Source organism: Dipodomys merriami, unplaced genomic scaffold (assembly GCF_024711535.1).
Source record: "Dipodomys merriami isolate MVZ:Mamm:240054 unplaced genomic scaffold, mDipMer1.0.p SCAF_332, whole genome shotgun sequence".
In the NCBI taxonomy this organism is placed as follows: domain Eukaryota; kingdom Metazoa; phylum Chordata; class Mammalia; order Rodentia; family Heteromyidae; genus Dipodomys; species Dipodomys merriami.
In genome coordinates, this window is record NW_027204849.1 from 983,269 (window position 1) to 1,003,961 (window position 20,693).

At 43.1% G+C, this 20,693-nt stretch overlaps 2 protein-coding genes across 7 annotated transcripts in view; both read right to left on the minus strand.

The window, feature by feature from the left end:
• Nucleotides 1–2,088, minus strand: part of LOC138803081 (protein PHTF1) — a 31,368-nt gene extending 29,280 nt beyond the window's left edge. For 2 of the 5 annotated variants that reach the window (XM_069986914.1, XM_069986913.1), the window contains exons 1-3: nt 1,664–2,086; nt 987–1,061; nt 191–247 (exon numbers count right to left, since the gene is read on the minus strand). In XM_069986914.1, coding sequence (XP_069843015.1) covers nt 191–247; nt 987–1,031 — 102 coding nt within the window. In that variant the 5' untranslated portion in view covers nt 1,032–1,061; nt 1,664–2,086. Of the gene's footprint in view, nt 1–190; nt 248–986; nt 1,062–1,663 lie in introns of all 5 variants that reach the window. The other 3 variants (XM_069986912.1, XM_069986909.1, XM_069986910.1) reach the window with 3 other exon arrangements.
• A 1,097-nt stretch (nt 2,089–3,185) lies between these two features.
• The window catches only part of LOC138803082 (lysine-specific demethylase 9), a 49,935-nt gene continuing 32,427 nt past the window's right edge, over nt 3,186–20,693 (minus strand). The window contains exons 3-7 of one of the 2 annotated variants that reach the window (XM_069986915.1): nt 13,916–14,053; nt 13,253–13,395; nt 10,332–10,499; nt 8,335–8,443; nt 3,186–7,770 (exon numbers count right to left, since the gene is read on the minus strand). In XM_069986915.1, coding sequence (XP_069843016.1) covers nt 7,297–7,770; nt 8,335–8,443; nt 10,332–10,499; nt 13,253–13,395; nt 13,916–14,053 — 1,032 coding nt within the window. In that variant the 3' untranslated portion in view covers nt 3,186–7,296. Of the gene's footprint in view, nt 7,771–8,334; nt 8,465–10,331; nt 10,500–13,252; nt 13,396–13,915; nt 14,054–20,693 lie in introns of those variants that run through there. The other variant, XM_069986916.1, reaches the window with a different exon arrangement.

Below are 20,693 nucleotides of genomic sequence, written 5' to 3' on the forward strand. Positions count from 1 at the left end.
CTGCCATTTATACAGGCTACTTCATACTGAAGTCCCATAACACCTGCCCTTTATCATGGTGCGTGCACTGGTCCTTTTAGAAACCTGAAATAATAAAGAAGGCCATGCTTGCGGAAGAACTACAGTTTTTGGTTTTTTGTTTTTCCAAATGCAATTTAAAAAAAAGCTAGAATTAAAGAAAACAATTTACCTTAATCTGAGTCTGTTCGATTGACTTTTCCCATATCTGTTGATCATATGCTCCAATCTGCAATAAGGAGCAGGCTATTAAAGGGATGCAAAGATGACCCTTATATTTAAGTCATGAATCTACAAGAACAGGCTATCTGGGAAATGTGCTTCCCTGAATTATTTTTAAAAAATATTTCTAAAGTCTGTTTCCTTTTTTGTGGGTCACGGGCCTGAACTCTGGGCCTGGGTGCTGTCCCTCAGCTATTCAGCTCAAGGCTAGTGCTCTACCACTTGAGCCACAGCACCACTTCTGGCTTTTTCTGCTTATGTGGTGCTGAGGAATCGAACCTAGGGCCTTATGCATGCAAGGCAAGCACTCTACCACTGAGCTACCTTCCCAGCCCATCTGTCTCCTTTTAAAAACACATCTAAAGTATCCCAAACTATCTCAAATCATGTATTATCTTGAGATATTTCCACTCCAAAAGAAAACATCACCAGAAATACTAAAGAAGAATAAAAGGTAAGAGATGGTTCCATCTGATGACAGCAGCAATCTGAACTATGTGAAAACAAAAACAAAAACCTCTAAGTTTGTGCAGAAGCAGTTATTCAGAGAGCTGGAGAAGATCTGAAAATCTTATCCTGAGACGTGGGGCTGGGTTTATAATGACCATGCCCATCTAAATTTCCACTTATGATGAGAGAGCACACTAAGAATATGTGGCATCTCCAGGCAGAGGGGAAGCATTTTTCTCTAGGAGAGATTTCTCTACAAGAAGCATGCTTTCCAAATAAATGTGGCTTGGCAATACCTTCTTCTGATACCATGATATAGCATCTCTCTCATTTGAGGCCATCTGGGTCTCCAGCCAGAGAGCGGGATCTCACTGAAAAGGAAGAAAACACATGGGTGAGGCCAGGACTGCAGGCTAGCACCCAGACGGCTCTCTCTCTGGCTGTGGGCCTGAAAAGCTGCTGCGGTGCAAGGTTTGAGCAGCAGGGGGATGGATGGTGAGAGGAAGGCCGGAGAGGAGGGGAGGGGAGGGATGGGGAGAAAAAGGAGGGGAGAGGAGAGAGGAAGATGGAAGACCTCAGGAGAGGAAAAGAGGAGAGAGGAAAGGAGGAGGGAGGAGGGAGGACAGGGGAGAGGGGAGGGGAGAGGAGGAGAGGAGAGGGGACAGGGAAAAGGGGAGGGGAGGGGAGAGGAGAGGGGAGGAGAGGGGAGAGGGGAGGGGAGGAGAGGGGAGAGGGGAGGGGAGGAGAGGGGAGAGGGAAGGGGAGGGAAGATGAGAGGGAAGGGAAGGGAAGGGGAGGGGAGGGGAGGGGAGGCAAGGCAGGGAGGGGAGGGAAGATGAGGAGAGGGAAGGGGAAAGGAAGGGAGAGGCGGAAGACCAGAGGCCACAGGGGGCGAGGCGAGGCCGAGAGGTGGCGGCCAGGCCAGGCCCACGGCCTTTGCGACCCCCTGCCGCCCGCCCGGGCCGCCCCTCACCTGCCGCCCGCCGCCCGGAGGCCGCGGCCGGGCTCCGCGAGCTCAGTGGACCCGGCCGGGCGGGGAAGCCCGGGAGGCCGGGGAGGCCCGGGGCCCCGCAGGCCGCATCTTCCCCCGAGGCCGCGCCGCCGGCCGGGCCGTTACCATGGAGACCGCGGCGCCGGCCAGCGGGGACGGTCGGGACGGCGCCCTCCCAGCCCGGCCTCCGCGGTCACCCGGGGGCCATGGAGTGAACGGCGGGTGACGAGAGCTGAAGGCGCGGGAGACAGATGAAGGAGTCCTCGCTGGGCGCCGGCCTCCACGCTGCGGCCCAAGACCTGCCGGGCAGCGAGAGCCCGGGCCCCGGCGGCGCGGCCTCCCTGGGCCGGGCCGGCCCGGAAGCGACCCGGCCGGCCGAGAGCTGGGTGACAACCGCCTTCCGCTTCCCGCTTTGTCCGCAGAGGTGGCTCCGCCCCTCGGCAATACCGCCCGCATCCACCAGGCCCCGCCCCGGATGCGCAGCCCCCCTCCCACCAGGCCCCGCCCCGGATGCGCCGCTCCCTCCGCCCCCTGCCCTGCCCACAACCGCTTTGGCCCCGCCCCTGCCCACACAAGACCCCGCCCCGCGCGCGTCAGCACCGCCTCTGGCCCCGCCCCGCCGCCAGCGTCGGCAGGAGGCCGTCCCTGGCCTGATCGCTGGCCTGGGGGGCTCCGGGGTTTGGCCGGCCTCCTTCCTTCCCTTCGTTCCGCCCGCGGCTGCTCGGCCCGGCGAGGGGACTGAGGTTTGCCCGCCGCGGCTCCCGTGCTTGGCGTTCGGGTCCGGGAGGAGGGCACGCCGGAGCCAGCAACTCGGGGCTCCTGAGGCCGAGGCCGGGCAGGAAACCCGACGCCAGCCCCGTGCGGAGCCGCGGCTCGGGCTGGGCTCCAACCACTGGGCCGGGCTGAACGGGGCCACCCGACCCCACCACGGCCCGCACGCGGGGCCCGCACCACGGGGACCGCCCGACTCGCTGTGTGGGATTAGAGGCCAGGGCCACGGCCTCCGCGCACAGGTGACACCAACGGCAGGTGACACTCCACAGCAGGTGACACCAACAGGTGATATGCCCACACCAACGGCAGGTGACACCAACGGCAGGTGACACGCTCACACCAACAGGAGGAGCACTGTACTTGCTGCTTAGCCCGCAGGTGGCGTGATGGAAGACCCTCACTTGACGCTCCCACCGGCTGCCTCCCCAGTACGGTTCACACCCCCTCCTCACCCTCACCCAAGGGAGCAGCCCGGCCCTTACTCTAAAGGTCTGGACTCAACTGGGCCACAGCACAGACGCCACAGCATCAACCAGAGGGAAGTGCTCCCGGTGGGCTGGCACCACGCGTTTAACCAGCCGGACATCACGGCCACACACCCACGAGAAGGCCACGGCAAGATCTCCTTAGGAACATTTAAACCCGGCAGAGGAGGGGAGGAGGGGGTCAGAGGCTAATGAGGTCCGGCGGTGAACTAACACGTGCTGCTCGTTCTGTGGTCACACAGAAGTAGAGGACAAATCAGACTTTGTTTATTAAAAAAATACTTTACAGGAAAAAAAAAACCTCTATGCATTCCATTGTCCTATTTTACAAAGAAATAGCTTAACAATTTTACACACTTAGACAACTACAAAAAAGCAGTGTTAAAAGGATTATTCACACAAATTCAGATTTAAGACTATTCCTTAAAAACCTTTTAAAACACTTGTTAATGTCAATAAACTAAGGCCACACAACGCAAATAGTCTGCCAGGCAAATTATACATTTCATCTATATGCAAAAAACTCTTAGATAAATTAAAGCCACGAGAGGGGGAGGGGAGGGGGAGGGAGGGAGTCTTAGCTGCCAATCAAAATGAAGGTTAGTCACAAAAAAAAACACTATTACATGAAAAATTTACAACAGGTGATAGTAGTATGTAAGTTTTTTTTTTTTTAAGAGAGATTTGAAAAGTGCTATATCTTAATAAGAGACAGGGGTCTCTACATGCGCACATGGACCTTAAAATGCATGAGGAAATGGAAGGCCCAGACACCGATGGAGAAAGAGACTTGCTTCTAGAGCAACAAGATGAGAATAAATCCTTTTTGCACTTAAAAAAAAAGTTTGTATTGTCATTTCCTCTACTTGCATGACCAATAAATACAGCCACAACCTGTTTTAAAAACGTGACACTTGGCACAACCATGAACCTCTGGTGTGTGAGACTGAAGTCCTTTTAAACCCAGTAGTAATGATGGAATACATGAAGACTCAATTACCCTACAGATATACAATGTTAAAGATGGAAAGATAACTGGCTAATAATGTTGATGATCATGAATATATTTTCATGGATTTTTGGAGTCTTGTTCCTATATTCACTTTCTCTCTAGACAATATATAGAGAAAGGCAGCAAGTTTCTCGTCATTAAATGTGACCTTTATTAACACTGATTCGACATCTTTTTCTAAGGTCTAGTAAAAAGTTTTATTTAATAAGCTCCTTTTCCCCATATAAGAGCTTGAAATACTAGTCAGTTGATAGTCTATCTTTGAAAGGAAGGAGATTTTCCAAGTCCTCAACTAAAAACAATACACAATTAAAGAAAATTTAGTTAATAAATTAAGCCTAGGAATTCCATCTTTAAAGAGTTAAGACTTTGGAGGAGGGAAACAAAATGTAGGTTTTTATTATTATTGCTTTATGAATTTGGGATGCCTCTTAGAATCCTCGCATTATCTTGGTAATTATAGAATGGCTTCCTGGGTGGGAGGGAAGACATATCCTTTTCAGTAGTTACCATAAAATCATTCTATTTACTGTTAGGAATATTAAGTCCTTTCCATATGCACATTTTAAAATTATCCCTCTGCTCCACAAAGTACTAAAACTTATAGCAACATTCTGCAAGTAACCTCAGGAATTGGCACGACAGATAGATAGTATACCAAAAAGGAAGAGCAGCGTCTGTCACTGCCGTCACCACATTACAAGTCAGAAGACGCCAGACTGCTCCACGCCTTGCTCCATCAAACCAAATAACCAATTTAATGATTTAGAAAAGTTGCAGTCATTTATTATCACTAAACTAGGATATAGCTTTGAGAGCAGTCAGAAACTCAAAACTTCTGCATTTATATTCATCAGTCTTCAAAGCATGCTATCAAAATCTAACACTCACATGGGACGCTCAGTCAGCCCCCAGATACACTACTAGCTAAATGTTTCTCTCCATTCTATCACAAGTCTAACATACAATCAATTTATTAGTACATGATTTTAAGCATTTCTTATATTCTTTTCATGTTTGTGAGGGTAGTGTTATAAAAGGAAAATGGGATTTGCTTCTTTTGACTGTGTTTCTGCAGACCCACTGGTTCCTGAGCGATTATACACAGTGCTGGCTGTCAGGGGACGGCCTCCTAGTTCATTAGAAGTGACCAGCTGAGACACGGACAGCATCTGCTGGGTGGTAACTGGGAGGGGGAATTGGATCTTGGAAGACAAGAAAAACAAGAATGAAAACTTTTTGCTTTAACAGCCTTATTCTTCATGATTATTTTTAAAAAGTTAATGTTGCCTGAGAAGAATTTTACTTTGCAACAGCCTGGTAAAGCTCTATGAAATTCTTCCGGACAGAAAAGTAAAAAATAAGAAATTACCCAAACCCACACACTTTGTGATAAACCCCTTCCCACAAAATAACAACAACAACAAAAAAAATACCCTCAAAAACCCTTAAAAACTAGTCTTGATAAACTAGAATTTACCCTAGAATTTATACACAGGATTTAAAAACACCTTTGTAATAATCACATAACCATTCATACCATTCTAATTACCTTATTTACAAAGATAACTAAAACCAACATCACTTCCAATTCATAAAATGGTTTACATTGAAATGCGTCTATTTTTCTTCATCCTTTGTAACAAAGATTACATATACATATACATATATATATATATATATAAGGAATAATACAGATTCTAACTAATCACCGTAGTATTTGCTGATGGTTACTTTTCTATTGGTTTACACAGTGACCTCTAAACTTTGCTAATATGCATTTAACTACACAACAATATTGCACAAAGTAATATTTATATAAGATTAACCTATTTCAGAATATGTTAGAGAAAATTCATATTTGATAGTTCAAAAGATGCAGCAAAGTGTTCATGTTGACTGACATATGAAGCAGCATCTTTTTTTTGCCTATGTTAATGCAAATATTTCAAATCTGACTGGGGGGGATCAAATTGCACTGTAACCAGGTAGATATGAAAATCTGGTCTTAGGTGTGGGGAGTACTCTTCCTTTAATAAACAAAAAGAACACAGTATCATTAAGAGAAAGAACAAGATAACACACTAACATCCTCAATTAACAAAGTTGATACCACACTAGCTATATGAACTGTGTCTATATGAAAACAGAATAAAAAGAAGGACACGAAGGGAAGAGGAAGTAAAGAGGAGGGAGTAGGGAGACAGGAGGAGGGAGGAAAGAGGAGGGGGAGCGGGGAAGGGAGGCAGGAGGAGGGGGAGGGGGCAAAAGGGAGCAGAAGGGGAGAGTAAGGGGGAGAAGGGAAGAGAATGGAGAAGGAAGAAGGAAGAAAAAAAAAGAAAAGAAGAAATAATAATACTGAGGCAATGGGCTTTAATCTTCCTGCAACTCTAGGATAAAGCCTAGTGCCTGTTCTCTATTACAAATTAGCAAAACAGTAAAGAAGCCCAGTTATTCTCCAGGTGAAGCTGTGAGGGGTCTCCTAACTAGACACTTACAAAGAGGCTGACATCAAGTCACAACCAGTTTGCTATCCTAGTATGGTAGCTTTATCAGAAAGAACGGTCTTGTGGTAAGTTTAGAAACCAAATGGATGGTGCGGGCATGAGTGACACATCGACACCGTCTCCCTTGACCACCTCGTCTTCTACAGAGACCATTACTCTGGAAAAGAATGAATCATTGCATAATGAATGACCAAGGACTATTCTTCTTTACATTTTTTAATTGAAATATCCACTGGGCTTTAAATAACAGTTACAAAAAAGACAGTCAGAAAATGCTGTGCTTCCTCTTTTGTTAAGAAGCCAGAGAGCCACTGAATTTGCTTGGAAACCTGTTCTTTACAGCTGGATAAATAACTTACTTGCCCACATACACAGTTGCAGGACCTCTGTCCTGCAACCCATGCCATTTTTACTGTGGAAACTGATTTTGTGCCCTGAAGACACAGTACTAAACCACAAATCTGATTTACATTTAAAAAAGAAAAACAGCAAATATGGCAGAGACAAGGCAAGATAAGGGAAGTGAATAATTATCAAATAAGAATCTGTTATTCGAGAGAATTCTTGTTTTGAAGAGATTGAATTGTTACCTCACACCTTACAACAGAACATAGCAGCAGACCCACTATTACAGACTGTACTAACGGGATAAGATACAACTCTAAACTCTGCATAATCTGCGTAAAAAAGATATGCCTGACATTTGTGGAATGTCATTTCTCTTTATAGAATTATAAGCAAGATTTCTCCAATAAAACTTAACGTAAGCCAGTTATAAAACTATAACTTCACATCAAAATTTAAAAAAGTTAAAAAATGTGTTTGAGTATGTACATATCAGACAGGAGTGCTTGAGTGTTCCTGCGGATTGTGTTGCTGGTCAGAGTCCAGTCTACTTTCCACCTTGAAAATGGGCACAGGCCTTGTCTTTGGAGCCTGTGGTGGGTGGAGCTCTGCTGGGGTTGAGAAGGGCAGCGATGCAGCTGTCAAAAGCCTAGTCTCTGGGCACTTGTCCTCAGCTTCCGCTTTTACCCTCATGCATTGGGAGTCAACGTCTAACTCTCTCTTTCCGGTAAAGCCGCTGTCCACGTGAGACTTGCTCTCGGTGCTCTGTGTGGCTTCCACAGCAGGGTGGTACTGTTTGAGCCGTATGTGCCAGGCGAGGCTGCACACTGCAGACACTGTTTTAAACTGGTGAATAACATTTCTAGGGATGAAGTAGATGTCATTGTCGCACAGCTGGATTCTAGCATACCGAATGCCTTCCCGCCTCATTTGGTTTAGTTTAGCTTCATCCACCCACTGCACACACTAAAGAAGATCAAAGACTTGTGTAAGACTTTTAAATAGGCAATTACTGCAGGAAAACAGTAGTATAGATAAAATGTGTTATAAACAACTATCAGCTTAAAGTTAAGCAATATTAAACTTATAAAATGTTCTGTCTGTAAACACTTTTCCTCCTGCCTCACTACCTGTCTGGTAGCCCAGGATGGGCCAGTGACCTCAGGAAGCACTCCTGTTAGTATCGGAAAGTCCTTGCCATGTAGAAGAAACACTGTACCACCCTGTCTAGTGTCTCAGGACCCTTCTCAGGGCCTGCCTGACAAGAAGCTTCACGCTGAGACTGCTCATGGCCAGAAACAATATGCCTGGACACTCCAGCCACCTAACCCAGAGACAGCCAGAGTCCAAGCACTCCACTGAAAAAGCACTGTCTGAAGGTGTCCAACACCTTTCTTTAACATACAGATAACTGAATAAGTATTAAATTCACTACTCTGCCCATCTAGAGTAAGATAAGACACAAAGTAAACAGGTATACTTATTCCTAATGTCTTCTTCGAAGGGAAATAAGAAAAGGATCATCATTACCTGTGAAACTGGAGGCTCGTGAAGGTCTAGCTGAAGTCTCTGAACAACATCAGCAAAATCCTCAGCATGGAAGCAAACCACATCTTTGGTTATGCGAGGCTGGCCACTCCTAATATTAACAAAACTAAGTCTCAGGGACAAACATTCACAAAGAACAATAGTGACAACTTTCAGTTTCCAGTTCTTAGACATGCAACTACTAGCAAAAATAAAGAAAAAGTATTTTCTTGTTAGGACTAAGTATATACTTGCTACTTCCATTTTTTAAAAATAAGAACAAACCAAGGCATTTAAAATAAAAACATAAAATCAGCTTAGTTGTTGCAACATTAAAACAATAATGCTTAAAAGAACAGTTTGCTAAGGAGAGAGTAGGGGCAACATAATACCAGCTTTGAGAGGATGGAGGAAGATCATGAGTTCAATGCCAGCCCAGGCTGCCTAGTGAGACCACATCTCAAACAGAAAGATTGCTTTCACTCTAAGCAAGATGCACGTGCAGTGCTCATCAGTCTGAAGCTCTATTTACTGAGCTTTGTGAAAATTAAGACTCTAACTGAATGTAAAAATATTGCAGCCACTTTGGGAAACAGTCTGGCAGTTCCTCAAAACATTAAAAACTGAATTGCCATATAATCCAGCAATTCTCCAAGGAAATGAAAGCCAGCACATGAAAAGATATTTGCATACCTATTTTCATAGCCAAATAGCCAAAAGGTAGAAGCAATTCAAATATGCATTAATAGTTTAGCAAAGAGTGAATGTCTGTGTGGAGGGGTCGGGAGGTGGGGGGCCAGAATAGATTACACTCCTTAAAAAGGAAGGAGATTTATAGGAGAGAGAGGGATGGGGGACATGGTCCAAAGAGAAATGTACTCATTACCTGACATGTAAACTGTTAACTCCTCTATATATAACCTTTTTAACAACAATTAAAAAACAAAAAGAAGCTAGGCACTGGTGGTTCTCTTTCTGTAATCCTACCATCTGAGGATAATGGTTTGAAGCCAGCCCAGGCAGGAAAGTCTGTGACACTCTTATCTCCAATTAACCACCAGATAAACGGAAGCAGCACTGTAGGTCATACTGGTAGAATGCTAACCTTGAGCAGAAAAAGCTCAGGCACAGTGCCCAGGCCCTGAGTTCAAGCCCCACAATCAACCAAAAAAAAAAAAAAAAAGGAAGGAGACTATCATACTTGCTTCAGCATGGATAAACCATGAGGACATTGTAAAAAAAAAAAAAATAAGCCAGTCACAAAAAGACAAAATGCGATGCCTCCACTTAGGTAAGGTAACAGAAAGAAAGTAGAAGAATAGTTCCCAGAGCCTAGAGGTGGGTGAGGAAGTGATGAGATTTCGGGACAAAGGGTTTATCAGATTAAAAAAAGTTTTAGATATCTTTCACAACAATGTGATTATAATAAATATGAACATACATTTTTCAAGTGTGTACACTTGTATTTTACCACAAGCTTAAATGGGTCTCCTATCTTTTTTTTTTTTTTTGGTCATGGGCTTGGATACTGTCCCTCAGCTCTTCAGCTCAAGGCTAGCGCTCCACCGCTTGAGCCACAATGCCACTTCTGGCTTTTTCTACTTATGTGGTGCTGAGGAATAGAATCCAGGGCCTCATGCATGCAAGGCAAGTGCTCTACCATGGTGCCACCTTCCCAGCCTGGTCTCCTATCTTTTAAGTTTACTTTTTTTCTTTTCCCAATCCTGGGGCTTGAACTCTGGGCTGGGTTCTTTCCCTGAGCTTCTTTTTGCTCAAGACTCTACCACTTGAGCCACGGTGCCACTCCTAGCTTAGTCTGAGTACTTATGGAGATGAGTGTCACCGACTTTCCTGCCCAAGCTGGCTTCAAACCTTGATCCTCAGATCTCAGACTTCTGAGTACCAAGGATTACAGGCATGAGCCACAGGCGCCCAGCTTAAGAGTTTACATTTTCTTAGACAACATTAACGAACCTTGCAATTGAGTTCCATTCACTCACCATTCACCAAACTGGACAGCTTTCAAAACCCCGACAGCAGCTGTACTCTGCCAATCAAACCCCTGGCCTACATGGTCAGCATGAGCTCTCGTCCTGTCTTCAAATAGGACTTCACGGGGTTCACTTGTCCGAGGTAGGTACTGGAGATTTTTTATTTCATTCATTGATCTAGAGTTCATTTGGTGGTGAAACAAGAAAAACAATTAGAAGAGACCAAAAGAAAAAAAGAAAACCATATACATGTATCTTAATGAGTTTGCCAAAACACAAAATTTAAGTTAAGATGAAGGCTAAAAACAGGGTATCATGACTTTGATCATTAGCATGCAACAATCTCTGTTATAATGATTAATATGGTGTCCTTTCCCTGTAGACCATAATGAAGTAAAAGCTAAATCTCTGATTAGGTTCAAATGTAGAGTTTAGTTGTCTGGCAACAGAAAATACAGTTCAAAGTTAAAAAGCTAATTGCTTTTTTATATTTCTCATCTATAAAGGGATCATAAAAGAATGAAGAAACAACAAAGCAAGTGAATTAGTGAATGAGCAGGAACAATACGACAAATTACAATGTCTTACACTGAAGTAGAGCAGAGGAAGCCACCAATCTAGAATATGCAAGGAACTGACAGCCAAAAGGGCAGCAGACCTGCCCAACAGACTTGAATAAGCCTCAGCCAAAAAAACTAGCTATCAAAACAGGGCAGAAAGGAAGTGATGCTGAGAAAAGGGGAAATCAGGTGACGTTTTTCAAGAAAACCAGTAGCCTGCCACTCTTAGACGTAGAAAAGAAGAGTCAGCACAGCTGTGGCTGGGCATCCTTTCTGACCCTTCCCTCACTCAGCTGTGTCTCACTAGGCATCTGATACTGCCCTCTATGTCATCTTCTCACAGGCTCCAGACATGAATCTGGATGGCTCCTGTCAAGTTACAGCAAGCTCATTTCCCTTGCAGTAGCTATTTTAGGCAGGGAATGAACTGATTCTGTTTGAGCGTATGAAAGGAGATCTGCCGAGTCTTGTGGGAGGTTTCCCAGCTCTTTAGACAGAGTAAAGTCTTTTTCTTCTATTAGATACAACCAGACACAGATGTGATGCTTCAAATGCTATAACCTGAGCAAGCATACGGGGGGGGGGGGGGGGGGGGGGGGCGCGGCAGGGCGGGGGCAAGGCACAGGGTTGATAAAGCAGAGAGAAGGAAACGGCCTGGTTCTTTGAGCCATACCATCCAGACCTCTTGATAGATTAGATAACATTTTACTTTACTAAGCACTTTGTATCAATATTTTTGCTTTTAATCCAAAAACATTCTGCATGTTCTGGGCACAGCAAGTCTACCATCTGACTATAGCTATCTGATGTTCACCGCTTTACCTGCTCACTACCCCCCCCCTCCCCGACAAAAACATATGATTTCCACAGAGTATTTCCAGATATCACCTTAAGTTGCTAGGGTTACTCTGTGTTGAGCTCAAATAACATCTACTTGTGAGTTCTAAGTTAGAAAGTTCTCACACTAGTCCATGAAAACTCACTTTGGGGCTGGGGCTCTGGCTTTGAATTGCAATTTCCATAGCCCATGCAGATAAATCATTTCCATCTCATTAAAATTAGATTTTTCAAAATACTAGAGTAAGTTAATCTATATTTATGTGTACAACAGACAAAATATGTCAGTGCAATAAGAACTAATGAAGCCCAATACTGGTTACACTACGCATCATGAGCACAAAGATGAGTGAAACAGTCCCTCTGTCTCCAAGCAGCTCAAAATTTATCAAGCAATAAAAAACGTAAACAGATCACTAAAGAACAGAATGCTGTGCTGGTGGCTCACGCCTGTAATCCTAGCTACTCAGGAGGCTGAGATATGAGGATCACGGTTCAAAGCCAGCCCGGGCAGGAGAGACCGTGAGACTCCTATCTCCAATAAACCACCAGAAAACCGGAAGTGGCGCTGTAGCTCAACTGGTAGAGCGCTTGCCTTGAGCTGAAGAGCTGAGGGACAGTGCCCAGGCCCAGAGTTCAAGCCCCACGACTGACAAAAAAAAAAAAAAAAAAAACAGAATGCTACAGCATAGTGCTTGAATACAAAAACTCAAGAGACGGTGCTGCCCAGGCCCTGAGTTCAAGCCCAGCATGCATGCACGTGCACACACACACACAGGCATGCATGCACATGCACACAGACACACACACAGACACACACACACAAAGAAGTTTATCCCTTATCATGCATATAGTTAGGACTCAGATTTTGAGAACAGAAGTAAAAAGGATCTAGGTGCCAGTGGCTTATGCCTGTAATCTTACTTAGGAGTCTGAGAATAGGAGGGTCAAAGTTTGAGGCTAGTTCAATTGGAAAAGTTCAAGAGACCATTTTTTAAGCCCATAGCTAGCACATTGATGTGAACCTCCCAAAGTACGTAGGAGTCTAAAATTGAGGGGATCATGGGTCCAGGCCAGCCTAGGCAGAAAAATCAACAGGACTCCAGCTCCATGGAGGAGAACCTGGATGTAGTGGTAGGCACTTGTGATCTCAGCCTAAAGTAGGTCCATCATATGCTGAACACATACCCAGGCAGAAAGTAGGGCCTTACCCTAAACCTACCCAATAAAAAATGCCTACCAAGTATGAAGTCTCAAGTTCAAATCTCAGTACCAGAAAAAAAAAAAAAAAAAAAACTTGGTTGTTAGGACAATGCCTCCCCCTGATGACTGTATAATGAATTCCCTAAACTAGGGGATTGACAATTAGAAGACTTACCTAAGAGAGCTCTTAGAATAATGCAGACATGGGTTCCAAATCCCACTCATGTCTTAACTTGCAAGGCAAGCACGCTCGCTGCTCAGCCCCACAGTGTTTTGATAAGTAGTCAGGAGTAACTAGAAGATTGTCTGGGTGAGAAGGGGAAGGCTTACCGTCGCCTTTTGAAGGGAGACTTTGGCATGTCCGCCGTCGGGATCATCTGCTCCCCCGGCCTCACCCACATGATGGGCCCGTCATCACTCTGGGACCTGCACTGCAGTCGGAGGCTGGAAAGTGTACCCCAGGGCAGAGTCATCTGGCAATCAAAGGAAAGAGGAACAGGAAAAAAAATTTCAAGCTATTTGTAGATTAATCTTCATTCAAATAAATGTTCTGAGGGTTTTTTTACATGTATATAAAGAAATACATGCTGTATCAAGCAATTATATAAAAAGTAATTTATATACAAAATAATAAAAGTATTTTGTTCCACTACTTTTCTGAACATTTTCATTCAAAACACTGCATAAAATCTAATCTTATCCAGGCACTGGTGGCTCACACTTGTAATCCTAGCTACTCAGGAGGCTGAGATCTAAGGATCGCAGTTCAAAGCCAGGCTGGGCAGGAATGTCTGTGAGATTCTATTAACCACCAGAACACCAGAAGTAGCTCTTTGGCTCAAGCAGTACAATGCTTGCCTTGAGCTAAAGAGCTCAGAGACCATACCCAAGCCCAGAGTTCAAGCCCCACAACTCACAAAAAAAACCCAAAACATTTAATTTTAACAGATGTGGTTAGTAACAATCAGAACTTTAATCTAAATTAATACTTACTTTCAAAAATGGGGATTCTTCTAACATATCAAGGAACTCTGGGAAATAATCACCAACTTCTTCATCAACTGCTCCAACAAGACTTATCTGCCGCATGGGGCCTGCTCGGTAAGTGCCACAGCAGTACGTCCTGTTGACCTGAGATACAGTGAAACAGAGAGGGGAGATAGGTCTGATTTTTCAGTCTAAAAAAAATGAGAATAGAGTATTATTTCCAATATTGCTGCTACTTCTACATATTAAGAACTCAGTAGTCTGTACAGATCCCATAAACACACTATTACCACATGTTTCAACAGAAATTCCAACACCTCAAAGATAAAGATAAATTTCTATAAGAATGATGAGTTTTGAATTTTGAAAATACCTAGTCATTGATCTGCATGTAGTGGGGAAAAACAATAAACAGTAATGTGACAGGGCAGGGGGAAAGAGCATGGCCAAATTAATCTTCCATATTCATTGTGAGTCTATTTCAGGTTAGATACCAGACTGAACATTACCAAATTCAACGCCCACATGCCATAAAAGGTATATATCTGATGGAAAGTAAATCAATGCACCAGAAAGTCTCCCAAATACTTGTTTCTTGAAGCACTGATCATGAGAGAAAATGATAGAATTAGCTGAAGTGTCCAGCAAGATGTGTGGTAAACATAAAACACAGACACACACTATAAATATTACACAGCCATTAAAAATAAAATCATGTTATTTACAGGAAAATTAATGGAACTAGAAGACATCATATTGAGCAAGACAGGTTAAAAAAAAACAACCACCCACCATTTATGCTTTCCTTCATATGTGAAAGCTAAACCTAAAAGCATACATAATCATGAGCATGAACAGAAGTATATACCTGTATACATAGACAGACAGACAAGACAAACACACACACACAGAGATAAGCACAGAGTATGAGTCTAAGGAACTACATAGGCTAGAAAGGGAAAAAGGAGTAAGATAAAGTAGATAGAAAATTCTGAGATACACTGCAGCTATACATGACAACAAAAAGAACCTCAATGAAAGCTGCTGATCAGGAAAAAGGGAGGTAGGGTACTAGCCAGAGGCAATCGGGCTAACCAGGGCGAAACCTGTTGAAATAGGTATAGGCACGCATGAATATAGAAACCATGAAACCTTCTGGGAGGAAAAGGGAAAATAGGGTAATAAAAGGAAAGAGATTGGAATACATTGTACACATGTGTGAAAATGTTGTAATGAAATCCCTCTTTGAATGAGTAATGTATGTTAAAAAATGGGGACTCCAAGCCAGGTACCAGTGACTCATGCCTGTAATCCTAGCGAGAATTGAGATCTGAGAATCGCAGTTCAAAGCCAGCCTGAGCAGGAAAGTCCGTCAGACCCTCATCTCCAAGAAACCACCAGAAAACCGGAAGTGGCACTGTGGCTCAAGTGATAGAGCACTAGCCTTGAGCTGAAGAGCTGAGGGACATTGCCCAGGCCCAGAGTTCAAGCTCCACTACTGACAAAAAAAAGTGGGGGGACCCCAAAGCCTGTTACTTCACGTAAGACCCTTTCACTTCAGGCAAGTTGCTCTTCCTTTATCACTTATCTGTATGCCCACGGATTTTTCTTGCTTATCTGCCCAATTTGGAATGTCCTCTTTTATTCCTCTACCACAAGCCTAACTTGTTTGTTTTTTTGGTTTGGTTGATACTGTTTTTCACAAAGGTTCTTGTGCTTTTTTTTTTTTTTTTAAGCCTGACTAGCCTGGAATGTGATCCCCCTACTGAGTAGCTGAGATTATAGTCATGCACTATACCATACCCTGTCCAATTTCTGTTGGCTTTTCCTTCATTTTTGGTGCCAGTCCTGGATTCTGTCCCTGACTTTTTTGTTGTTGCTGGTGGTGGTGGTGGTGGTCATGGGGCTTGAACTCATGGCCTGGGTGCTGTCCCTAAGCTCTTTTGCTCAAGGCTAGTGTTCTACTACTTTGAATTACAGTTCTTCTTTTGGTTTTCTGGCAGTTCACTGGAGATAAGAGTCTCATTAATTTTCCTGCCCAGGCTGGCTTTGGACTGCCATCCTTAGATCTCAACCAGGTCCTGAAAAGCTAGGATGACAGGCATGAGACCCAACTTCTCTTCTAAGATATCACTAACTTTTTGTTTGGGCTGATCCTCCTATCTCCACCTCCAGAGTGGCTGGAATACAGAAACTGAGCCTCCACACACAGCTGGAATGTCCTTTAACCTGCCACCCAAGTGTTAACCATCTTTCAAACATCAACATTTAATCTTGAAAGTCTTCCTAAATCACACTCTATCACCCTTCCCTTTATCTGAAATCTAAGCTTATCTGCAAGCACATAAACAATTTTTTCTGTAGAAGTTGAGAACCTCTTGGGGCAAGAATTATTTTAGATTTAGTTTTTTTTTCCAGTTCTGGATTATTTGTATATGTTTACAGGCTAAGCATCCCTATTGCAAAAATCAAAATCAGAAATGTTTCGAAACATAAAATTCTTTGGTGTTGAATTAAGGTTGTTCAACCTGGGTCAAGTTCTTGTAAGTACAAACTGCAGCCCAGAGCAACCTCCCTCACACACAACTGGAATCTACCAACGGTCCGTCCACACCATTAGTTCTCTCCATCGTTGAAGACAGAAAAGCTTTGCCAAAAGGAAAACCGACAGAGAGCACCTGGCATAGACATGCCACGTTAGAGACAGTTTATCCTGTCTGCCCTTTATTGTTTCTCTACTCTTATCCTACCTCCAATTGAGAATATATTTTTCTACTAGGCAGAAAACCAGATCTTATGCATACAAACAGACTGGCTGTAATATTCCACTCAGGACTTGTACCTGGGTAGGGAGTTACCAGCATTTTCTATGTCAGCTAAGATACAGATTAAGCTGGGTGTGGTAGCACACTGCCATAACATAGCACTCAAGGGACTAAAACATGGGCTGGGAAGTTGGCTCAGTGGTAGAGTGCTTGCCTTGCATGCATGAAGCCCTGGGTTCGATTCCTCATCACCACATAAGCAGAAAAAGCTGGAAGTGGTTCTGTGACTCAAGTGGTAGAGTGCTAACCTTGAGCTAAAGAGCTGAGGGACAGCACCCAGGCCCAGAGTTCAGGCCCAAGACCAACAACAACAACAAAAAAAAAAAAAAAAAAAGAAAGAAAGAAAGAAAGAAAGAAAAAAAAAAGGCTAAAACAGAAAGGTCTCCATTTCAAGACCAGACCCCCCGCCTCCAAAAAAAAAAAAAAAAAAAATAAGCTGAAACGCTAACATATACCTGTAGTTAATATACAGTAGATCTCTACTTAACATTCAAAAACAACTTTAATAACCAGTCATTATTATTTTTTATTAATTCAGTGTATTTTTTTTTGTTTATGTGTACTAAGGAAACGAATCCAGGGCCTCATGCATGCTAGGCAAGCACTCTACAATTTAGCCACATTACCAGCCCATGTTATTATTTTAAATGCTATCTCTTTTTCCTTAGCATAAAGCAATTTATATATTTCATCATTTAGCACGTCTTACATAATTTCTCATTATTAGTCCCTTAGAGAACTTTTATAATTGACTCATTTTATGCTATAGAAAATTTAATGTCACTCACATATATACACAGAAAAAAGGAACGCAGATGCTACGTTCATATAGTGCAAAGCCCTACCTTTCTTTATAAATTTTTTTTACCAAAATTACTTTAGGTGACCCTTAAGTAAAAAGGGTCAGATATTGAACATATGCATTCACTGGTGCTAGTGAGTATATTATTCAGCTCTGGAGATCAAACCCAGGGCCTCACATAGGGTAGACAAGCACTGGACCACGAAGCTACATCACCCCAGGCCTCACTCCCATATTCTGTATGCATTACCTTTAGTAGGTTCATACAATAATTATGCTGTCAAAAGCCAGGGAGGCAACATGGAAAAGAGAATTCTCATATACAGGTAATAAAGAAGGAGATAGAAGAACCCTTTCTAATCATTCTTCTAACCTTCCTAAGGCGCAAACCCTAAATAACTAAGCCAGATTTAATCTTCAATACCAGTTTTCCCAAGCACTCTCTTGACTATTTGCAATTATGAGAAATTCTTTTACCACGGAAAGCTTCCAATTTATACAGGTAGTGGTGCCTCGTTAGACGAATGCCCTAAAGACCTATCTCCTATTTCAGAGACTTTATAGTTTAGAAATTCAAGGCCAATCCTAAAGAAGTACATTGCCATACGGCAGTGTTCAATTTGCTTGGCCAGCTAGCTTTTAAATTATGCAGTCCTTAGTGCATTATTGATTTGAAGGGATCCATGTTACTTTACCTTCTATACATAGTGAGAATTAAAAATTTTACAAGCAAGTTTGCCTAATTCAAACACCATTAAATCCAACAATTAAGAGGAGACAACCAAAACTGCAGACACGTAGAATAATACATGACACAAATAAACACAAAGCATCTTTTCCTATCTGAAAGTAGTGGAAGTAACTTAAGCGGGAAAGGAAAGAAACAATAAAAGAGAGGGGAGCAAGATCACAAAGTTTTATGACCTCATAACTTTGTTAAAATCAAATGCTGTTTTCCTCTACACACAGTTTCTCATAAGGATCTTCAAAGTGCATACCTTCATGTGAATACTAATACTGTATCTATTTGAATGACAAAGAATTAACATTAAAATTTTATTTAATAGAACAGCTAGTAAATAATTGTGCTACAAAATACTAGGACTAGATAGAGCTGCAATATAGAATATCTGAAAAAGATAGCTCACTTATAGCCTTGCTACAAAAGATTTTCACCCCCATCAAGCAGAGCCCACACATCTACTCATCTCATGTGACACCGCCTCACTCTGTTCTAGTCCTTGTACCATGCCTGCCTACAAACCCTAACCTACACCACCTCCATTTCACGAGCCAGAAAATGCCTCTTAAACTTAAGCCCAGTTTTAGTCGGATTCCTTGTAATGTGCACCTAATGCACCTGAACCTACATTACCAACCAGCATTCTAGTTCTCTAAAAGTCTACTTCACGTCTTTACCAATGCACCTGACCTTTTGTTAGTTAAACATCATCATTGCTTTTTTCACCCCAATTACCTGAAACACATCACTAATGATCTCATTGCTGCTCAACAAGGGTGTTTTCAGTTACTGGTTTCCTTTATTTCCCTCTCAGGCATCCTCTCCAAAATGTGGTTGTTGCAGATTTGGCTTATTTCTCATTCAACATATTATATGTTGGGAAGGTGAAGGTGGTTCAATACTATAGATGTAACTACCAAATGTACCCTGTTAAATTCTTTATCTCTCTAAGTTAAAACTTTCTAAAACTCAGACCTTTATTTACAACTGCCCACAGAACTTTCAAATGCAACACCTATAAAAGGGAGCTCATTTTTTTTTATATTGTGCCACCAAACCTGCTTTCTCCTCTTTCCATACTTACCTCACCAGGTAGTAATCATCATCTAGTTCCCACGTTAGTCCCCATCCCCTAGATAATATCCACAGTACCACTGCCTCCACTCGGGAAGTAAATATTTCTCCCCTCCACACTTACCCAGTATGTCTGCTTCAGGATACCCAGCCCAAGAACCCTCCCACCTTGTCTAGGATGTGATCTCCTCAGAAAGAAAACTGTAGCCTTCATCATTCAACCTTCCTTCTGCAAATTAATGAAAAACCACACAACACTTCACCATTCGACCTTCCCACTACAAATTATTTTAAGTAACTCCATACTACACAACATTAAGCTCACAACAGGGCTGGGAAGGTGGCTCAGTGGTAGAGTGCTTGCCTTGCATGCATGAGGCCCTGGGTTCGATTCCTCAGCACCACATCAGCAGAAAAAGCTGGAAGTGGCACTGTGGCTCAAGTGCTAGAGCACTAGCCTTGAGCTGAAGAGCTGAGGGACAGTGCCTAGGCCCAGAGTTCAGGCTCCACAACCCGCAAAAAAAAAAAAAAAACATTAAGCTCAGAACAATTGTAGCTAGCAAAGTCCCTCTTGATCTATTATTCAAAAGAAGAGAGAAAATGAACCCTGCTACACTTGCCACATTCTAACAGGGGGGAGGAACTTTTATTCTACCAGTGGTCCAATTGTAGACCACTCAAAATGATTGGTATAAACAGCCAACAGGAAGTGTACATGTTTCTACACGGCCTTGTACCACAGGACTCCGAGACCTGGATGTTCCCCAGCCCTGTAAGTTACATTCTAAGAAATCCACACTGCCTGGGCCACTGTTTACACACTGTTATCCACTACAGTGTACACTGTTATCCACTACAGTGTGTCTATGTATCCTTGAAGAGGCTTAACAAACTGAAGAGAAAGTAAAAGCAAGGTTCAATTGCAAAGCAAGTCAAGTCCACAAAACTGAATGTTTTATACAAGTTGTTTATAGAAGGCCAAGAAGAAGCGGCTAAGGATGTGGCTCAACAGGACAGCACTTGTCTGGTGAGTTTCAGAAGGACGTAAGTGGAATCCCCAAGTAACAATGGAGAGTGAGGGGAAGGAAGGCAGTAGAAATGGGGGAGGGAGCAAGGGAAGAAGGACCAGAGGTATCGACTATTGTGCAAAGTTCACTTTTTACAGTGAATGAGACTTTAAAGACTATAGACAACACAGGATCAAGAAATGCACTTAAGGAATACAATGACAGGAATACAATACAGTGACAGGAGAATGAGTTAGCTAAAGGAACTTTGGTCACAGGAGCCACTGATCCCAGCAAGGCGGGAAGGTCACCTGGACCCCGGTGCTTAAGACCA